General features: G+C 34.4%; 2 protein-coding genes and 2 long non-coding RNA genes across 4 annotated transcripts; 3 read left to right on the forward strand and 1 right to left on the reverse strand.

Annotated features, from left to right (window-relative positions):
• The first annotated feature begins 1,297 nt into the window (after nt 1-1,297).
• Nucleotides 1,298-5,853, forward strand: LOC130711870 (acyl-coenzyme A oxidase 2, peroxisomal). The gene is made up of 7 exons (XM_057561645.1): nt 1,298-1,913; nt 2,004-2,119; nt 2,610-3,490; nt 3,837-4,016; nt 4,113-4,279; nt 4,368-4,491; nt 5,241-5,853. Exons 1-7 carry the CDS (start codon nt 1,462-1,464, stop codon nt 5,394-5,396), a joined length of 2,076 nt encoding a protein of 691 aa, XP_057417628.1. The 5' UTR covers nt 1,298-1,461; the 3' UTR covers nt 5,397-5,853.
• Nucleotides 5,854-6,142: 289 nt separating this feature from the next.
• LOC130713946 (uncharacterized) lies at nt 6,143-7,665 on the forward strand. Its single transcript, XR_009011080.1, has 5 exons — nt 6,143-6,583; nt 6,667-6,719; nt 7,037-7,223; nt 7,461-7,503; nt 7,626-7,665. It is a non-coding gene; the product is annotated as an uncharacterized LOC130713946 (long non-coding RNA).
• A 675-nt stretch (nt 7,666-8,340) lies between these two features.
• Nucleotides 8,341-9,782, forward strand: LOC130713945 (uncharacterized). The gene is made up of 2 exons (XR_009011079.1): nt 8,341-9,126; nt 9,575-9,782. It is a non-coding gene; the product is annotated as an uncharacterized LOC130713945 (long non-coding RNA).
• A 3,898-nt stretch (nt 9,783-13,680) lies between these two features.
• LOC130715375 (protein ALTERED PHOSPHATE STARVATION RESPONSE 1) lies at nt 13,681-18,577 on the reverse strand. The gene is made up of 6 exons (XM_057565468.1): nt 18,334-18,577; nt 17,093-18,226; nt 16,892-16,972; nt 15,983-16,188; nt 14,784-15,007; nt 13,681-14,654 (listed from the first exon to the last, which is right to left on the reverse strand). Exons 2-6 carry the CDS (start codon nt 18,120-18,122, stop codon nt 13,997-13,999), a joined length of 2,199 nt encoding a protein of 732 aa, XP_057421451.1. The 5' UTR covers nt 18,123-18,226; nt 18,334-18,577; the 3' UTR covers nt 13,681-13,996.
• Between the last annotated feature and the right edge of the window lie 3,980 nt (nt 18,578-22,557).

The following is a 22,557-nucleotide window of genomic DNA, read 5'->3' on the forward strand; positions in this document are numbered from 1 at the left end:
TATGTCTCTGTGCATGTTGTTTTCTTTTTTGGGTCAAAGTGTGAAATGATTTGTTTATGTCAGTGATCAGTCTTTGCTATTGGGCCACCTCACTAGAAATCCCAGTTAGATAGACTTATAGATAAATTCGAGTAAAATTCATAAACTATTTTACTATTCTAGCTTCTTCTAGTTTTTTCCGATTGTTTTTTATCTCTAGTTTACATTTGTGGATTATTTCTAGCGAACTGATGAGTTTGGGCCTGTTAGCTCACTTCTTTGCTACTAGGACAACATAATTGTGATTTTGCCCCTCGTGGGCCTTAGTAATGTCATCTGACTCTCTTCAACAAAAAACAAACCATGCATTAAAGGAAACAATGCATTAATTAGATTAAAAGCTTTAGTGTTTAAATCTTAATGTTTGGGTAAGGTGTTTAATTGAGTATGAAACATATTTTTCATTGCAACAAGCTATTTTCGCTGCAATAGCCGTAATGTTCGCAGCCGCAGTACTTGCAACCGTGACCACAATTATAATTTAAAACCCTGGATCAGACCTCAGGTATGAACAATTAGGCTTAGGCTTAACTTTGCCCGGGCTCTAGAAAAATTCTGGCTCCGCCACTGGGCACAATCGAGAACCATGAGTTTGACACCGTCGAGAATCAAAGATCACTATAAGTAGTTGACTTTTATTTGAAGAAATAATTCTCTTTATGAACCGCTCGAAATTATCATCTTTTGATTTTTTTAAATACTATCTCACAATCAACAATTAATAGATTAATCTCATCCAGACTCGAAGCTCTCCAAACAAACCCTCCTTCATACGCACCGCTGAGTGATCGGGCCTAAACTAAATCTTTAAGGAACGTAGTTATTTACTAATTGTGCTAAACATGGCTGGCGGAAAGATGTTTTAATAAAAAAAAATGCTTTGCTAATTTTTGGTATGATTATTCATAAATATAATTGATGTATAGATGATTCCTTTTTGTTTCTCTGACGTGGCGTGGTGTAGATTGATTGTGCAAACTAGGAACATATGACCTCAAATTATAACTAGTTGGTAGATAGAAGATGCCGTATGGGACTATGGATAGAATGAAATCATCAGTATTTTATCTCGAAAAAGATACATATAATAAAAAATGAAATCTGTCCAGTCTAGAAGAAGAACACATAAAATGCAACTCTACTGAACAAACCATTATACTTATCAATATTAATTAATATCTTGTTTTATTCTACAGAATCACGGTTGTAATGAGTAATGAATAGTCAAATAAAAACTCGTTGAAAAGCGCGCTGAGACAGTTAAGTTAAATAGCAATCGCTTATCCTATCGCTTCACCGCCACGTTATCATTGTAAATCATCATCAATGCCGTAACCGAAATTCATCAACACCAAACTTGATATCATATACCCACCACCATTTCAACATTCAATTTCAATCGCAAAACCTCAAACCAGAACGATGATGATGAATCCAAAATCCAAATCCAAATCCGATTTGTGGGAAGCAGAGAATCGAATCCAGAGGCTATCCCATCACCTAAACCCCATCATCCCTCGCGGTCGCGTTTACGACGACGAATCGAACCACTTGGAGATGGTAGCGTGCGCTCGTGTGAAGAAACTGAGCGTGGATGCGGATTCTCTGTCAAATTACATGAGGGGGAAACACAGAGACATTCAGGAGAAGGTTTTTGATTACTTCAATGCCAATCCGAACCTCCAAACCCCCATTGAAATCTCCAAGGATCAACATCGCCAACTCTGCATGAAACAGCTCGTGGGGCTTGTTAGAGAAGCTGGGGTGAGACCCCTCCGTTACGTTACCGATGATCCGGAGAAGTACTTCGCCATTGTGGAAGCTGTTGGTAGCGTCGACATGTCACTCGGGATCAAGATGGGTGTGCAATACAGGTAGGTTTGGCAATTTTTTTTTTTTTTTATTTTTTTTTTCATTTATTCTGATTTTAATGATTGTTTTACTCTCTTTTGTTTTGTGTGTAGTCTGTGGGGTGGTTCTGTTCTCAATTTGGGAACCCAGAAGCATAGAGATAAGTACTTTGATGGTATTGATAACTTGGACTACCCGGGTTGTTTTGCTATGACAGAGCTTCACCATGGTAATTGCATTTATCTACCTCTTTCTTTTTCCACTGCTATATTTGTTGATTATTGTGAACTTTGTTTTATAGTGTTTAGTTTAATTGATAGGATAAATATACCAATAGGAGTTATATTATTGTTCATAAAAATCTTTTTACACTATGTTTTCTCTCTATTTAAATCTCTTTATCATATCAACCATCTTGTTCTGTGCTTCAATCTCATTGTTATACAGACAATTGTACAAAAATATTGTAATATACCAATATTATTTGGACACTTATAGAGTAAAATATGCTATATTCATTTGTAGTGTTAAAGTTGTAAGGTGGTAAATATAAGAATGATGCAAAGGTAATCATTATTCCTTGTGTTAAAGTTCCTTCAGGTTGAGGGTGAGGGGTATTTTTCGTTTATAGTTGTTTTTTTATCTTGATCATGCTACCACTTAGCACTTCCCCAAGTACACATTTCTAAACTGCTTTTTTTTTTTTTTGTGCTTAAAAGGTTCAAATGTGCAGGGCCTTCAAACGGTTGCCACTTTTGATCCAATCACAGATGAATTTGTCATTGATACACCAAATGATGGTGCCATCAAATGGTGGATTGGCAATGCCGCGGTGCATGGCAAGTTTGCCACTGTTTTCGCTAGGTTGAGGTTACCCAATTATGATGCAAAAGGAGTTTCTGATATGGGTGTCCATGCTTTCATAGTTCCAATCAGGGATATGAAGACCCATAAACCACTTCCTGGAATTGAGATACATGATTGTGGACATAAAGTTGGCCTCAATGGCGTGGATAATGGAGCTTTGAGATTCCGCTCTGTGAGAATTCCTCGAGACAATCTTCTGAACCGTTTTGGAGATGTCTCTCGTGATGGAAAGTACACAAGTAGTCTTCCTACGGTGAATAAGCGGTTTGCTGCAACTCTAGGGGAACTTGTTGGTGGTAGGGTAGGCCTTGCATATTCTTCAGTTAGTGTCCTAAAGGTTGCTTCTACAATTGCCATCCGATATTCTCTACTACGTCAGCAATTTGGACCTCCAAACCAACCTGAAGTCAGTATCCTTGACTACCAGTCTCAACAGCATAAGCTTATGCCAATGCTGGCTTCAACTTATGCATTTCATTTTGCCACTTCAAGTTTAGTGGAGAAATACTCTCAATCGAAGAAGTCTCATGAGGAAGAGTTAGTTGCAGATGTCCATGCTCTCTCGGCAGGTCTGAAGGCTTATGTAACATCGTATACTGCAAAGTCACTCAGCATCTGTAGGGAAGCCTGTGGAGGACATGGTTATGCTGCTGTAAATCGGTTTGGTACCTTGAGGAATGATCATGACATCTTTCAGACATTTGAAGGAGACAACACGGTTCTTCTTCAACAGGTTATTGACTAAATACCACTATATCCTTGGTCTATCGGCTATCATTTGCATTCTTCTAACATTAATTATTACTAAAGCTTCTGTGGAGCTTTTGTTAGTCTCCGAATGAATTTCCACTATTCTAATAAAATATTTCATTAAATGATTTCATTGCTGGTGCACAGAACATTTGCATCATCACCTTGATATTTAACCATGTGCGTTCATAGGAAACCATACCTTTCCTTTGTTTGATGGCATCTGTAATCTTACAGCTTTTGCTGGGCATGATTTTTTTTTGGTTCTTGTATTCTTGTATTGGAAGCTGGGTAAGTAATAAGTTTGGATTTGTCCTTTGTAAATGAAGGTTGCAGGTGATCTTTTGAAACAATACACGAGAAAGTTCAAAGGAGGGACTTTTACAGTGACATGGAACTACTTGAGTGAATCCATGAATACTTATCTGTCACAGCCAAATCCAGTTACTGCTAGGTGGGAAGGCGAAAACCACTTACGAGATCCTAAATTTCAATTGGATGCTTTCAGAGTGAGTTTTATCTTGACTTGATTCAACGGCTAGGGACTAAATATAGTATATGCTTACAAATAAATCAACTATTTATATCGATTTTCGCTTTTGCAGTACCGAACATCTAAGTTACTTCAAAGTGTTGCTGTACGACTGCAAAAGCACTCAAAATCGCTTGGGCAATTTGGTGCATGGAATAGATGCTTAAATCACCTATTAACGCTTGCAGAGTCACATATTGAGTCGGTCATCCTTGCTAAATTCATTGAAGCTGTGCAAAAGTGCTTTCTAATTCCTACTATTTTATGAAATGTGTATCTTTTAACTCCTTTATTTGCATAATTTTGACTTGGCCCCTACCTGCATCAGTTGTCCTGATCCAAGCGCTCAAGCTGCTCTGAAGCTCGTATGTGATCTTTATGCTCTGGATCGAATATGGAATGACATTGGAACCTACCGTAATGTTGACTATGTGGCTCCCAACAAAGCCAAGGTATTGAAGACATTCTTCTTTCAAATAAAATTGATATAATCTTAAAGAAAAAGGTAATGCACGAGTGATTACTAAAAATTAATGAGCTGTTCTTTAGTTTTCCTGACAGCTCATAAAAACCCTTAAATTACTAATGAGCTACTATGAGGGACCATTCTAAAGACTAGGAACACTGGAATAACAAGTAAAAGTGGACTGACAATGGGTCTGCCGGGGATAATTATGATGGCTTTCTGGAAAAAAAAATTAATATACTCAATGTATGTTTGAACATTCTCTTACAATTAATTTTAAAGCTGAAGTTAATTATATGGAAAAGCTTCTGTGACTAACTTTTGAATGGCAGAATTGATTATGAGTAAAGAGAAGTTGATTCGAACATGCTGTTAGATTCTGCTACGAATGTCACTTTCACACCCCTTATTTATCTATGTACCTTCCAGCCTCCCACTAGAAGAAATATAGTAAAAATCACTTCTTTTTTAACTTCTTTCTTACCATAAAGAAGGAAACATGATTTATGATCATTTCACATTCATACACTATTTTTTCTCTCAAAAATGCATATTGATTATGAGCTTGAGTTGGGTTGTGAAAGTCCTGGTTTTGACAATCACTTTTTAACCTTAAGAAAACGGCAACAGAAGTACGGGTTAATCTGAGATGAGGTTGTAGACCATGCTCTTTTTATCATTTTAATCCTAATATTGTTGAAAATTGAAGTTTTTCTTGTTTTTTCTATTTCACAGGCAATACACAAGCTCACAGATTATCTGAGTTTCCAAGTGAGAAATATTGCAAGGGAACTTGTTGATGCATTCGATCTTCCCGATCATGTTACTCGGGCTCCTATTGCCATGCAGACAGAAGCTTACACGCAGTACACACAACATGTGGGATTCTAATAAAAGAAAACCTAATAGAAGATTGATATTCATTTGGCCTATGGAGGAATTAACACCGAAATTGTTTTAGCTTTATTGTTGAAGTTGGACTATGCCTGTGGTTGCAGCTGACAGAAGAACTCAGAGCTCTGAATGACACAATTCACTGCCAAAGCTGCTTCTTTAACCACAAATGAATCATGATGCTTCAGTCGTTTAGTCAAAGATTATTGGTTGCAAATGTAAAATAGAAAATTTCAGGATACGTACTAAGTTTGTCTATTACGGCTTTCTTTAAGAAGCCATGAAGAAGCATCCATATTGCAATAATGATTTTAATTTTCATGGTGATGACAATTATTTTTCTTATTATGTGAAAACTGGCAGGCAGAGCTTTTTAAGTTCCTATTAAGTGATATCTTAATAATATATAAAGCCCATCCACCAAAGTGGGCCGTACTGTTATTTAATTTCCACATGTCACAGCTCCATTGGTTGGTTTCACCTATTTTCCACATGTCGTTAGCTGATTGGTCCAAATCCTTGCATTTTGATTGGTCGAAATCATTGAATCATTAATTAGAAATGTCAATAGCACACGGTTTTGTCTTTATTCATACATGGTTTTGTCAATATTAATGGAAAATAAGTTTGAAATTATTGTTATATTCCTTAATTTCATTAAGAAACCAGCTGTTTTTACTTTTTTATTTTTCCACACGGTTAATTTTCATTCCAAATCTGTGGCCATATTGCTCCTTAATTAACCCCAAATCTGATTCATATTTTCGAAATCACTTAATTCGTGATGAATCAACTTTAAATCGTGATTTCATCCCTAAGCTCTCAATCTCTTTTAATTCGTGTTTCTTACGGCCTCTTCAGATGTTGGTCCTGTCAACCCCCCCTTTCTTCCTGTTTCATCTTCTCCAATTTGTTTACGAGCAGTTCGTGATTCGGTTTCTCGCGGCCTCATCGACTCAGGTAAATTCATCTCTGATGCAAATTATACACGTAATTTTGTGAGAGAAATCAGATCTGGCCTAAACCCCAATCTGTCGACGCTGACGATGGCCAATTTCAGACTCAGAACGATGCTCCACCAATAAGATCGTGAGATCGCAGTGCAGAACGGAGGAGGTTGAATCTGGAAAGTTCATAAGGAAATATGAGAAAACCGTAGAGCTTATCCGCAACTGCGTCGGAAGGTTAGGATTTGTAATACCCTTCTTCTATTTCATTCATTTTCACCCTGCAAACTCTCAATTTGTATGTCCTTTGATTGATTTAGGGTTTACCATACCAATTAGTGTTACCCTTCAAGAATTACGGCAGAGACTTGAGGTATAGATTTTGAATGAAAAGTTTGTTCAAACACTAATTTTTCTTTTTCTTTCTATAATTACTGTGAATTTGGAAAAACATAGAGCTACGTATGAAAATGGATGGCATATCCTTTTCTTAGGCATAACCTTATAACTGCAACAATCAAGCATTTCACTTTCAGGCTAACGTTTTAGCCACTGTTTATGCCTTTTATTAACTTTTAGAAGAATCGGTTAAATTTATGTTTAAGATGAAATCAAATCACTAAATTATATATTTGATCCCAATATAATATATAGATGATTTAAACTGATTGATTATTTCTATTGTCTTAGGACTTAGGAGCAAAGCTCCAACTGTGGAAGTGATGCTCAAGAATTTGACTATTGAGGTTGATTCCTATGTTGTCAGCACTCAGCAGAGCTTTGCCAAACCTACCAAGCTCTGCATTGAACATTGTAGAAATACTTCTTGGTGCCTGTGGGATTAGTACTGCTACGAGAACAAAGCTCATACTTCCAAGTACGAGCATCTCTTGCTCTTTCATTTTTTTCAGTAATCTTTACACACTAGATTCAGCTAATTACTGATGCTCCTTCTCTCTTGAGTTCATTTGCTCGCTGAGATAAGAAGGAAATGCTTTAGTGATGAAATCCAAACCCTTTGTCAACTAGATTTCAGTTTCATTGACATGTTGAACTTACATGACATTGTTTATGCTTATTTTCTAATTAGTTTTTCTTTTCGTTTGTGGTTCAGATTTTTCTTCATTGTTACGAGATATATAGGCTTCATTGCACAGGTACTTTATCTTTTCTCTGCTCTCTATGTGGTTACATGATTGGAATTTTTTATTTTATTCTGTTCATATTTTTCCTCTTTTCTCTCTTATGTGGTTATGGGTACTGCGATGGTTATCCGTAGCGACTTGATGCTCACTCACCTAGCAACAACTGATTCATGTTTCAGGTACTCTTCACTCCTAAGTTGTTGGTTTATATTTTTAGTGATCTGATTTATTTACTTTCATGTGGTTTTTGGACTTAACTGAATTTGTTCTTTTTTCTTTGACCAATATCACCGTTTTCTCTATTTAACTCATGCTTTGGATATTGGTTCTTTTGTTTGTATTTAGTTTGAAACCAGTAAATTGTGGTTTTTCATAAAGAAATTGATTACTTTATATTTCTTTAAATAAGCTTTTGTTTGTCTTGCTCAAATTTGGGTTGGGATTTGTGTGTTCCCTTAAACTTTTTTTAAGGTTTCTATCACCGATTTGTCTGCAGTAGAAAACTTAGAATTCATGGTTATGAGATATGAAAGCTTATCAATTCAAAGAGTCAAGCAAACTTAGAGTGATTATATTCTAACAACTATTATTGAAGTTGAGGTTTTCTCCCTGGAAAGATAAGGTTGGAAAGAGTGGAAATGTTGAATCAGCTCCAATCCTCAAAACTCAAGTTTCAGCTTTTTTAATTATTATTACTATGTCCCTTTTACCATTCCATGATTTCCAACCTTGAAAAATTTCAATCTTTGCAGTTTACTGAATTTCTTATGTTCATTATTGAGTGCTACTCGATCGGTGATTCATCCTCCCGAGAAATTGAGTATCATAGTGCCACTGTAAGGGACTGTTTTATCTCTTTCTCCCTTTTGCACATGTTGTAAACTATTGCTTATTTGCTATTTGTTTCTCCTAAGGCTTTTACGAAAGGGATGATTGAAATATCGTATGTTTGTGAGTGAGTGGAATGGTGAAAATTTAATTAATTAGAGTGTCTTTTGTTTATGAACAACACACCTATTAGCAAACTTTGCAATACTACAAGTCTTATTAATTATCATATCTTCAGTTTCTCTTTAAATGCTTTTGTGAATCTGTTTTATTATTTATAAATTTAAATTCTCCTTAATCCAAAAGGATTGAGATCATCAACAGTTCTGACACACAATAGCACCATTTTCCACCTTAGATTCCATTGCATTCTTACCTTCAGCCTTCATATAAGATGCCAGCTAGCAGCATCCTTTTCCTTGAACTGATAACACTAGCTCTCATCAAATTACATGGTATAATAAACCTCAATGGAAATTGGGTATTTGTGATCTTTATCTATGGATTGCGATTTTAGGCAGAATAAGAAATTAAACCCAGGGGCAGAATTTAAGAACATTTCAGACATGATTGGAGCTAAATGGAAGATGATTATATCGTAAGAGAAAAATTCTTAACATAATATGAAACCTTCTTTTCTTGCATGTTACAAGTGACTGAAAATATCATTATTGTGTTTGGGTGAATGAATTTGTAAATGGAGTGATGATTTTGTAGTTTTGAGGATTTTTCATTGTAGAATCCAAAGAAGACATCGTGGGTTGGAAATGGAGAGAAGAGTAAAGGCAGAATGAGAAAGGAGTAAAGGTAAAGCCCGCAACATAAGCCAAGTTTATTATAATTTATTTTTCACTTTGGTAAGTTAGTTAAACTTATTAAACCGAGTTGGAAGGCTTAGACAAACTTCTTCCATTCAGATGTTTCTTAACATGTTTTGTTGTATCTCCATATGGATTCATTGGAATGGATCCTAAATCTCACTCTCCCAAAGAGATGAATCTAATAATGAAACTATAGGATTATTAATTTCACTCTGAAGAAATGTTTCTTTTTCACATTTAACCATCAGCTGACAAATGTAGGATTCCATTTCCATATATTATATGGAGTCACTTCACAAATTAAAGAGTTAATGTGTTATCAGTTCTGTAGAGTTTTATTAACAAAATTAGCTTATAGACTCCCTGTTGAAATACCTTTTTTGCGTTATAGTTCCATTAAACAATACTGATTTTGTTGTTTTTTATTCGACCAGGATTGCCTTCCACCAAGGGTAATAACCAACCAACAAGGTGCCTGAACATATTGCAAGATTTTGAAAAGTGACAACTCGGATAAAATGGCAGTGTCTAAGCTCATGTCTATGTTTTAATATATTCATTAAGTTAGTCTTATTGATGGTTGTATGTTGTGCCATCCTTACTAAGGTCTTTTTGCTTAGTGAAGTTCAAGCTTTTTATTCATATTTGTTTTCTTTAGATCTTTTAGTTGTCTCTGGTATTAGAACAAGATCTTTTCATGGAACTATCGAGTAATGATTGTGAGAGATTTCTAGGTTCTAACAATTTTTTTTTATATCTATTAGCATTAATATTCCCTCATAATTAAGTTTTTGAAAGAGCGCAATAACGTAATGTGATTCATATAACTGCCCTCCTTCCTCATTTAGTGGGATAAAGCTTTTATTGTTATTGTTGTCTTAGTTATTAACATGAAATTGACTTATAACAAGGTTGTAGTATTAGATAGTGCTTCATCTGCAATTACAGTTGTGATTCTTTAGTCTCCCAATATTCTTCAACTTTATGATTAAGAATTTCCATATTAGTCAATATATGTCAAACAGACACACTGAAGTTGACAATTTATATCATATCATGGATTCTCAAGGTATTGTCTCTCATCCTTGCTAAGAGTAAAAATGAAGGGTCTTGTGATAAAAAAGGACAAAACATAATTAGAAGAGCAATTGGGCAAGAAGTGCCTCACACAAGTAATAGTTGCCAATCAGTTTTTTGTTACCTATTTACCATGCATTGATACCTCGTGCCTCTTGGTAAAGATTTTAAATTTTAATTATTTTGAAATTAAGCATTAAAATACTTCACTTTAGAGTAATAAATATTTGGCTAAAATTTATTTTTCTTATTTATAAAAAAAATGAGTAATAATCATTTCTTTACCAAAAAACAGTAATACATATTTTGCTTATTTTTTATATTTTTTTTAGGTAACATGGAGGGGCAAGCCCTACATATTTTGCTTATTATTTAAGAGTTTAATGGATATATACAATCAGTATAAATAGTTTATACTAAATTATTAACATCCAATCAATATATGTTGTAGTTAATTTTTTAAAATGTTTCTATTCTAAATAAATGTTATCAAATATAACTTTTGTTTTAAAAATATATATATAACTTTCTCACAAAACTTTATTATTATATTATTTCTATATTGATCAGCTATTTTACTCTTTCATCTGTTATATCATTTAGGTTTTCATTTTAGAAAATATATTTATCTTAGGAATATTTTTGCCTATAAAAAAAACTTAGTTTTAACATAAATATTATTAAAAAATCAAATATATATTTTACTCAAAAACCTCGTGTATTGCACGGGCTACTGAATCTATTTCTTCTCTAAACCTACCTTTTGTTACAATGTTTAAGCAATTTACTCTTTTATCTGAAATGAAGCCTGTGAAGGTGGACTGGAGAGTCAGAGCCAGAGTCATCAGGAAGTGGAACGATTTAGATATCAATGACCACACCAAATTTACAACCATTGTGATGATACTACTTGATGAGAAGGTATCTTTCGTTAAGTTTATACAATTTATATGCGTCACTTAAAGATCTAGAGGACTAATTGTGCTTAATGTTGCTTCTCGTGGCATAGCATCATTACTCTTGCCTGGAGGTAGAACCACTCATTCTAAATTTTGCATTCCATTAGATGCTACAAAGACCTCAACATGTAATATAAAGCAGGAAGTCTACGAGCAAAGCTTCTGCTTGAAACAAACCTTATTATATGGGATGAAGCTCCAATGTTGAAAAAGTTTTGTTCCAAAGCTCTAGACGTTACACTCCGAGATTTAATGAGGTTGAAAAATGAAGACAACGTATATAAACCTTTTGGAGGAGAAGTAGTAATACTTGGAGGTGATTTTAGACAAATACTACCTGTAATAACTAGATGAAGCTACTCTAAACTATTCGTCATTGTGGAAGCATTGCAAAATTATGAAATTGTCTAAGAACATGTGCCTAACGACAGCTAAGACGATTGATGAAGAAAAATAAATCAAAGAGTTTGCAGATTGGATTCTTAAAATCAAAGAGTTATAAATGGTGATCATCCTAATTCCGTAGCAAGAGAGTATAACTTTCAAATCCCGCCAGATCTGCACATCCCAATTAGTCCTGACCCATGAATGAAATTGATTAAATATACATATCCTGACCTTCCGCACATAATGAAAGACCTGCAATTCTAAGGGCCGGTAAAATGTAGTAACATACCAGTATAGATTGGCTTAAAGAAGTAACAATAAAATGAGGGCTCATTTGAGTGGTTGAGAAGCGGAAATGTTGATTGTCAGCGTTTAGTTTGTGTTTTTCGCTGTGGAATTCATATATGTAACTTTTATACAAAGAGTCATGGTGATAGCAATTTTTCAGGTTTCATATGCAACTGTAGAATACCATGTGAATTGGAGCCGGCTAGATGTGAAGTTGTGCAGATGAAGGAAATGGTAGAGAAAAAGCGTGGTTTTCAAGAAATCCATGATATATGGGGGCTTTCATCTTCTGGAACTATGATATCCATAGCCATCTCTTTCTCTCTTCTTTCTTTACCAGGTAAATCTCCTTCTTTTCTTCTACATGAGATATATTTGTTATATTTTAATCTAACTTCTTGGACATGTCTTGAAAGTAGAAAATTAGAATGCTTTATATCATTCACTATCTTATTCCCTATTTAAATGATTTTTTTCTGCAGGATAAGCATGTCCACCTTCAGTAGGAGTTGCTCCTGATGGTGATTTTGGGGCATGGACCTAGAAGCATTTCAGTTCCATGTTTGCTCTAAAAGGGATTTGTTATGAATTATTTCTCAGTTCCAAGTTTCAAATATATTTGGGATTAAACCTATATAAAATATGAAAAATTTATGCTGGGGATTATAATATATATATATATATTAATATTAGTCTATGTTTATTTTATGATTAAATTACAAAGTAAAGAGCTCAAAAGGGGAGGAACATAAGACAAATAGTGAAAGTACAATACTTTCGTGAAAACATTGATATATATATATGTATATATATATATATAATTTTAATTATTTGTTTAAATTATAAATTTAAAAACTCACATAGAGGAATATTTTACATGAAAATAATACAATGTTAAAAGTAATTTAGAAATAATTTTTAATATTTTTTAAAAATTAAATTATTATATATACATATATATATATATATATATATATATATATATATATATATATATACATGAACATATGTCGTGCGAAGAGAAGATTCTTCAGCATTCATGCATATACATAATCTATATTTATTTATGTTTAAATTATAGTGTTAAAAACTCCCATGAAAAAAAATATTGTGCATAAAAACACTTTCATGTAAATTCTAATAGAGAAATAAGTATTAATCACTACTTTTGTTTTTGAAAGAAAAGATGAATATATTATTAATGAGAAAAAAAACATAACATGAGAAATATAAAATTATAATCTACTTTCATTTGTTACAAATTACAGGGTAAAAACTTTCACGGGGAAAAATATTTTTCCATGGAAATACTTTCTGGTATATTTCTCATAAGACGCATATCATTTTCGATTGCAGTATGCTTTGTGAGGACCGTAAACAAAAATCAAGCATAAACACTATCTCAGATTGGGCTCTTCCTTCCGAGACCCGTCTTCACTCATGGTCAGATATATGTAGCTCTCTCTAGAGTACGCTCAAGAAATCGTCTTAAACTTTGTATACTGGATGAGTCGGACAAACAACATATCAGTACTTTAAATGTAGCGTTTAAGGAATTTTGGAAATGTTTGATGTATACAACACAATTTCATTTATTTTTTTCATTTTTTCTCTTCATATATTATTACACGATCGACTCATACACGATTGACTTATTTATAATTTAAAAATTACAAATTACAAATATATATATGAACACTAATTTATTTATTAAAAAATTTTAAAATAAAATTCCGTGCAACGCACGGGTTATTGCACTAGTAACCTTAATACATATAACATAAGAATTGATCATTTAACCTTTGATGCCTCAAGCCAATGGACTCTGGCCCAAACAACCATTCTAGTCTAGTGCATAGTCGGAAACCTGTCTACAATTAATTTTGAATCCAGAATTAATTATGGGAGAAACTTCTTTGAGTAACTTCTGCATTTCAAAATTGATTTTAATTAAAATAAAAGTTAATCCAAACATGCTCTAGTTCTACCACAAACACGATACTTCTTTCCAAGTCATTATAATATGGAGCTGACAATCATTTACAAATTTCTTTTACCAACATTGAAGAGGACAATATGTTAATAGTTTGTTTTTGGCGTTTTTCATTCAAGGCATGAAAAGGCAGAAAGCCGGAATTCTGAGAATTAATGTTTTTCAGCCCTTCTGAAATTATGATATGCAGTTCTAGCTGCTTCACTTTTTTGCCTGATATCTTCATACATCTTCAATGATGCTTCAGAAAATTTGGTCAGTCGATCAAGAACCTTGGTTAAACTTGCATGTATGCAGGACAAGTTCGCAGACTCATCTTCATTGTCTTCTTTAGTATTGCTCTCGGCTTCTGCTGTGCTTGCTTGAGCTGAATTCTGTTTCTTAAGAAGCTCATCGTTTTGCTGCTCCATCAGATGGTGAAGATCAGACAAAAAGTTTCTGATTGCCTGACTCAGTTCCTCAGAGGGTAAGGCCTTGATCCCAGCAGACCAATCACGACAGAGAACAAATATAGGCGGCGCCACAGCTCGGCGAGGGGAGAATGGTCTTCTGCTCTTGGTACGCTCCCTTGGCAGCAATATACAGTTTTGCAGCCACCCATTGAGAGCTTCCACATATGAGGTGTGGCTGTTAATCCAGTTCGCGAAACTCAGACCAAAGAACTCAATTTCTTCTAGCAGCAGAGACATTGTTTCTCGGCGCACATCTCCTTTCAAGGTTCCTGTTGAGCTCCTTGAATGATATGCCAAGGAGATGGTGATGTACTGTGCATGATGACATTCAAGCATAGCCTTCCACATCCTGACCAATCTGCATAGCAAGTAGATTCTTAAGTCCACTGTAGTTATAGCTTTTATCACTAGATTGGCAAGGAATATAGTTGTTTAATGATAGAAAACACAAATACAAGTTTAAAATCCAGAACCCTCACTTACTTACCCCTCTGTAAATTCAAAAAGTTGTGGGTACAACTCTTCATCCCTCATTCTCTCAATTCTTTTAGATATTGAATCAACTGAATAAATAGCCACCCTTATTCGCGAATGCAGATCCTTCACAGTTGACCTGGTCTTATCAATCACTTTAGTGCCTTGATCTTTTGCAAATTGATGCCTGAGCTGGTGGCATTTTCGATCATAGTCCTTCCTGATGGAGTCACTAGCCTACAGACATCCCAATAGGAGGTCAAAGAGGACCAAGGATTGAAAACAGAGATTTTAGTGAACAAAGTTTAGAGGTGTAATACACTTATAAAAAAGAAATCTACACAATGATAGTCAAATAGACAAATCCTGAGAAGCAAAATGGATAAATGCATACTATAGCTAGATATTGCCACTTCTGTTTTCTATATTCTTATTTTCCCTAAGTAATAGTTATTTATGTGTTTAAGGGTTCAAATATGAGGTACCACTAACTTTTATCATTGACAGATTGCATCAACTAATCCCAGAGTTTGAATAGAAGTAGAGAGGAATTAGAGGCAAGGATTGCTAAAGATTTAATGAAGTGTGCAGCAATTTGCTTTTACAAATCAAATGAAAAGTTTAACAAATTTCTCTTCATTTTCTATACCTGACTCCTAATTCTTCACAATTTTCTCCCAAGTGAAATTTTGTATGAAGCTGTGAGAAATATGAATAAGCGTTGCAAATGAACACAAAGTTGGTTTGTTATTTTCAATAACGATCAGGGGGCATTAGGTACTAGAGAATCCTCTAAAGAATCATAATTTAGGTAGCATTTGTTACAAGTAAATCAGTAGTCTACTCTGTTCTGCTCTCTTCTATTTGGTTCCATAAAATGAGCAATCAAAATGAAACGTACCACTTCCCCTACCTTCTGTTCTGTTTTACTTTAAATATGCACCTAAATGGTCAGTTCTATCCTGATTTAACCAATCTACTAAACACTACCGTGGAACTTTCATGCACCTATAAGCATAAATGTGTCTAAGGAACTTAAATTGACTGATTCTGAAGATATTAGATATACATTGCTTATTATGTAAATTAGCATGTTAAGATATCATGCAATGATTATTAGCGATGATATTCTCTAGACGCTACACTGAATAGCTTCTTCCCAAACATGATATAAACCCTTTTTTTTGTTCACTTTCATGCAAATGATAATACCTTTACTTCATCATAGAGCTTTCGCTCCCATGCATACAGTCTATCAAGGGTGGATGAATGGCTTCCAGCAATCATGCAGAAGTCTTCAACAAAATCACTTCCACTCTCACTAATATCGTCCTTTGGTTTTGCAGCCAAAGCGTTCCTAGATGAGGATGATCGAGAAGATGTTGTTCTTTTCCAACTAATAATTTTTTGTGGAGGTTCTACACAAAAGGGTGATGAATTAGTCCATACTTAATATCCATCTATTTAAAATCAAAGCTACAGCATGCAGATAAAACAGTGACATGATAGTTAAAGCTTAGAATGAAACTATAAAAACTAGCAAAAAATAAGTTTGACAATTATTGAAACCTTGTTGCTCATGCTAACGAATAAGAACCTACATGTGATCTGAATTTTTCAAACAGAACAACACTAGATACCTCTATTTCAACTCATTACAAGGTAAAACCTTCTCTCAATATAGCTTAGCTTTACCATATAACTAACCATTGTTATTTATTAACCAAATGAAAATTCAAACCATATAAGCTAAAGGAGACAATCCAGGTAGTCCTACATGTCCCAGGCAATAAATTACCTTAATTCAAATGGTAATCATTCATAATTATTGCCAGACTTAACATTCAGCAAACATTGGATCAAATAGAAATCAGTTATATTTATTAGCAATAGCAGCTTTAATTTTGAGCTTTTGTTCCTTCCAGTGCAGTTTCATTTCATTTGTCAAGAAATGGCAAATCTAACGATTTGATGAATTATCTATAGACTGCCTAGAGAGTAACAAACCTAATTTAGAGAAAAATGGCAAATCCAAATTCCAAACAATCAAGGAAGTAACTTTTAAGGTTAAACCTGAAATAAGTTATCAAGGTCTATTTACACAACTAAGATACAACTTACCCTGAAATACGGGTGAAGGCTTTCTACCACAGCAAACAACAGGCTGGAAAGCCGTGAACAAATCCATGGCAGATAACTTACCTGTCAGAACAAGTTTGAAGAAGATTAGTAATTGGCCTTAAAAATAACACACTAACATGCTATTACAAAAAAAGATTAATAATCATAAGAAGTTATCATATGCTGATGACAAACAGATACCTTTTGCCTCAGAATATCCAACCTTGATTTTATTTGCCTCCAACAGCCTCGAGACTTCCTTACCAGATTCCGAAGCACGAATGAACCGATGCTCTATATCCTTTATGCTGGAGAGAAAATCTTTAGCTCTGTGGGTGATGAACTCTGAAGGATCTTCTCTTTCTGCACACACATTTTTCCCAGCCATGTTCTCCCCCCTCTTTGAACTAGATCTTCCAACACCACCCTTGTCACCAACATTCTGGTTCATGTCACCTGCAAGTGACTCTTGCCGCCTCGCACCTCCACCAACCAATTGTCTGAAACCTTCACCTCCTCTTGAAACAATTGAATGATCAATACCATGTACATTATTAGAACCGCGATGCTCATTTCCTATTGCAGCACTGCTGAAGATTCCATTGAACTTTTCATCTGAGCCATTCGGTAACCATTGATTCCGTGTTGCTTCCGCCCCAGTTGAACCGGCATTTTCTTCATCTCTGCACTCTCTGAAGTCACTACCATGCACTGCAAACCTGAAACTCTCACTATCCTCCCCAGGCTCAAAGAAATCCCAAGATGCACCTGAATCAGGAGGAGGTGGTGGTGGTGGAGACATAGGGAGCACAGTGGACTCAGCATCTAAATAGTTCTCATTGTCACCACAAACATCAATCTTAACAGTGACAGGAACACTCCCTCCTGATCTCATGTAGTTAACAGTAGCCACAGGAGGTGATATAGGACTCTCAAAATGCAAAGGTGACTCCAAAACCTCAACCTCAGCAACATGTAAAGGTGATGAAGGAGAAGGGTAGCTAGTTTGAGAAGGGGTTTTGTCAGAAATTGACAAAGAAGACTCTACCACCACCTCACCCTCCGCATACCTTCTGAGAGCAACACCAACATTCCGAAGAGACTGAATGTAAGAAACATGTGCAGCAGCTAAATCATATCTAGAATCAACAGCCACCTTGATAAACCGCTTTCTCTCCCTACAAAGCCTCAAAGCTTCATTCTTTTCAGCTCTGGAGTTCGCAGCACCCATTTCTCACAAACCATTCACAGAAAAGACTCTATTTTTATAACAACATTGAGAAAACCAAAAGACCCAGTTGAAGAAATTCAAACAAAACAAACCCAAGTTGAATGCTGGAGAAAAAAGCAAGGCCTAGTTAGTCAAAATGTGAGCTTTATGTGTCAGAGAGAGTAACATTGAGGGTGATGCAGGAAATGTGAAAATGAAAGAGCATAGTTACCTGGGAAAGGTTGTTGTTAGGAAAGGGACAAGACCCTTGTTAGAGGCAATGAGGGTAGGTAGGAGTCATCAAATCGAAGCCATCAAGGGAAACCTGAAAGTTTTGAGTAAGTGTTGTTGCAGAGAGGTTGCAGGGACAGTGAGGACAGTGAGCAATGAGCAATGAACAAGGATGGGGAAAAGGTAGCAGCAGAAGAAACAAAAAAACGTGAACGGCTCCGAGTCATAAAAAAAAGTCTGCAACAGTGAGCTTATGCTCAGTGAACCTCGTTATGTGTGTATTTGTCTGTGGAGATTTATCAAAATAAAACATTTTTTATGATAATTTATAGAAAAAGAATGTTTTTCTAAAGTGGATGGTGTATAAACTAAAGTAAGATTGCTAAGTTCATTTATTACAACTTCCCATTTCCCAAGTGGGATTATTGTTTTGTTGACAATGTGAAAATTTTGTTTGGTCAACCATTTTCATGACATGTTTTTTAGTTTTACCACTTGCACAAAAATTAGTATACATTTACATAGAAATTAAGTACTACTACAAGTTTTGAAATTCTACAATTGACTACGGAAATTCTAAAATCAGAATTCTAAGTTTCAAAATTGATAACTCAGTTTGATTCTTATTATAAGAATGGAAAATAACTACAAAAAAAGTAATAATATAATTGGTAGATAGTGAACTTTTTAAGCATTTAGACAATAATTTAACTCTCAAAATGATGGGTATGAAGAATAATTTATTAAGAAAAACTTAAGTACTTAACACAATTTCTGACAAGAAAATAATTATCTCATACCCTTAAAGTGTTATGTTATGTTTGGTATATGTTACTTTGTGAAGAGAGATGTGTAGATGTTGACAACCTTGTTTGGTTAGAACATGGAGAGGAGAGAAAATAGTGAGTATCACACCTTTTCGGATTTACTCATTTCATTCGTTTTTATAATAATCAAATTACTATTTCACGACATTTAAGAAATATAGTTAAAGTAGTTAGTAGTATTAAATTCGTTCCAAATTTATATTTCTATAAACTTTCCAAAATTATCACAACTCATTTTTTTTAATTCACATTCATCACCAATGGGTTGTATAGTGAAAAAAAATCAATTAAATGAGGGATTAACTTTATTTCATCCTTTTTTTTTTGTTACAAATGGAAATAAAACATAAAACAACAACTATACAACTACATCCTGACACAGCAGGGGAACTATGGTAAATGGAAGGAGCGTCCAAACTCTCCAATCCCAGCCTTCATGAAGGGCACGCTTTGTCATTGCATCTGCTACCATGTTCTGCTTCTGAGGGATATGAACCACTAAAACTTTCCATTTCTCTTCTCCTTCTATTACACTATATTACACTATGAAACAACCTATCAAATTTATTAAATTTTTTCACATTTTTCTTTGTACTTATATTCTCTATTTCTCTAATCTCTCATAAACTAAACATGGTGTTAATGTAGTTGGTAGTATCAACTTTATTCTCAATTTAGATCAATTTTAACTTAAATTATGACTGGTCATGACTCTTTCAGCGTAAAGAGAAATCAATAAAGAAAAAGTGTAAAATGCATCGTAAACTTACAAGGATAAGATGCCTTGTATTTTACTCTCTTCTCTTGAGCTGCAATCCTTTTCACACCATTAAAGGAATGAGAACCCAGCAAAGCTACCATCACCTTGTTGTGCATCATCATTGCCAAGCCGGAAATTGAAAGCACTATATGATATATTATATATAAAAAATATATAAAAAAATACTCCCATGTCTTCAACCCTTTAAATCGTCCATGTGTGCGAGTAGAAAATGCTTTGCGGCATTCTGAGATGGAGTACTAAACTGAGAAAGAAAATTTCCTTTTGTGTCTCAAAATTTAACAAACCACAATGCTACCTTTGATGTTGTGTCTCAAAAGTTATGTCTCTCCCCATGGGACAACAAAATTTATAGTGGGCGCTTATCGCGTTGGTTAAAAACAGTTGTTAAAATTTTTAGATAAAAAGTTTGATTAATAGGAGTTGCATACTTGATGAGACATTTAACTTTTACTACACCGGCTAAGTCAAAATTATGATAACAATTTATACATACACTTTTAATGTTAATGGAAGTTTTTAATTGAATTATCTATATGATTCAAAATACTCTATTATTGAAGTATTAGAGGCCGAAGAAATATTTATTAAAGAAGTCATATTTCCCTTTTGGTTGCCTTAGCCCTCAAGCTACTACGTTGACTTGAATTTTAAGATAAAAAAAGCAACAGTGTGTTTATTTATCTTGTTAGGGAAGAAATAACCGGATGCAGTACCTAAAAGTAGGGGGTGCACATGGGTTGGTTTGGATGAATTTTGGTTAAAATAAAATTTAAATAGATCAAAATTGTCTGGGTTGGGTTGGGTTGGATTTAACGAATTTCTTCTTCGGACCTGATCCGAACCAACCCGACGAAGTTCGGATTGGGTTGGATGGATTGATTTGGTCGCTATATTAAAATAATAATATATATGAAATATTAAAAAATCTTGCAAAAATTATTATAAATTCAAAAAAAGTTATAAAAAAAATACTAAATATGTTATTATACTAAATAACATGAAAAAGACACAAAAAGTCATATCAAATAGCATGAAATGATACCACATAAATGACATATATCCAAATATCATGAAAACTTAAAACTTCATTACCAAATGACATGAAACAATCTAACATAAATAGTACCTAAAAAGTGAAAAACAATACTAAATGTCATGGCATGACACTTAGAACTTAGATGTCTCCAACATGCCAAATAATTATATATAAACATGTAATAAATAACTACGAACAAATACTCTAAGTTCAAATATGACAAATAACTACAAATACTTAAGTCTCAAAGTTTCAAAAGTCATCACTTCGACACTAGCACTCCAAGTATGAGTAAAATTATAAAAATTATTATTATATGTATGGATTATGGGTTGGGTTGGATGGATCTGAACTGAATCCGAAATCCGATCCGAACTTGGTTGGGTTGTAGTAGAATCCATCTGATTAACCCGATTGCCCGATCCAACCCGCATTTTTTCTATTTGATCGGATTGGGTTGGACGGGTTCATTGGATCTACCCGACCATGTTCACCCCTATGTACAAGGTTTCTTCAGATTGAAGACTGAGGATAGTCTTTCAAAAAAAAAATTGAGGATATGATATGTCTGATTAATAGAACATACGGGAAGAGGAAATAAAAATGAGTTGGGTTGGATGGATTTGAACTGAATCCGAAATCTGATCCGAACTTGGTTGGGTTGTAGTAGAATTCATCCGATTAACCCGATTGTCCGATCCAACCCGCATTTTTTCTATTTGATCAGATTGGGTTGGACGGGGTCATTGGATCTACCCGGCCATGTTCACCCCTATGTACAAGGTTTCTTCGGATTGAAGACTGAGGATAGTCTTTCAAAAAAAAATTGAGGATAGGATATGTCTGATTAATAGAACATACGGGAAGAGGAAATAAAAATGGGTTGGGTTGGATGAATTTGAACTGAATCCGAAATCCGATTCGAACTTGGTTGAGTTGTAGTAGAATCCATCCGATTAACCCGATTGTCCGATCCAACCCGCATTTTTTCTATTTGATCAGATTGGGTTGGACGGGGTCATTGGATCTACCCGGCCATGTTCACCCCTATGTACAAGGTTTCTTCAGATTGAAGACCGAGGATAGTCTTTCAAAAAAAAATTGAGGATAGGATATGTCTGATCAATAGAACATACGGGAAGAGGAAATAAAATAATTTTTGCAATTTGATTCTCTATCATCCTACTTCCTTAATTAATTGTTTTTGGATAATGGCATAATGCTCATTGGTGTGAGTGTGAGGTAATTCATAATTTTTGCTTTTGTTTGTTTCTTCCCTTCTCGTAAACAGCTAGCATTGTCTATCTTTTCCTCTCCCTCTCAACAAGCATGCAAATTTTCCATATGCAATTACGCACACCCTCATGAGTCATGACTTATGCTATGTTTGTTTCAATTCCCAATTTTCTTTTATCTATTTTCTCATATATCCCAATGAAAACTTGAATCATTGAAATTTAACAAACATCAAAACAAAGTTTTTTTAAAAGCCAACAAAACAATGTTATTAAAAATGAGTACAAAATGTATCTTGAACTCAATAAATACATAAGTACTATATGCTCTACCTCGAAGTAA

This window comes from Lotus japonicus, chromosome 4, assembly GCF_012489685.1.
Source record: "Lotus japonicus ecotype B-129 chromosome 4, LjGifu_v1.2".
Lineage (NCBI taxonomy): Eukaryota > Viridiplantae > Streptophyta > Magnoliopsida > Fabales > Fabaceae > Lotus > Lotus japonicus.

Bases quoted from the DNA above. Each gene is read 5' to 3' on its own strand.
- LOC130711870 (XM_057561645.1), top strand. From the start codon at position 1,462: ATGATGATGAATCCAAAATCCAAATCCAAATCCGATTTGTGGGAAGCA. The intron at 3,491-3,836 runs GTTATTGACTAA...TTGTAAATGAAG, and splicing joins ACACGGTTCTTCTTCAACAG to GTTGCAGGTGATCTTTTGAA. The intron at 4,017-4,112 runs GTGAGTTTTATC...TCGCTTTTGCAG, and splicing joins TTCAATTGGATGCTTTCAGA to TACCGAACATCTAAGTTACT.
- LOC130715375 (XM_057565468.1), bottom strand. From the start codon at position 18,122: ATGGGTGCTGCGAACTCCAGAGCTGAAAAGAATGAAGCTTTGAGGCTT. The intron at 16,973-17,092 runs GTATCTGTTTGT...TTGTTCTGACAG, and splicing joins TGGATATTCTGAGGCAAAAG to GTAAGTTATCTGCCATGGAT. The intron at 15,008-15,982 runs GTATTATCATTT...GGATGTCTGTAG, and splicing joins AGCTCTATGATGAAGTAAAG to GCTAGTGACTCCATCAGGAA.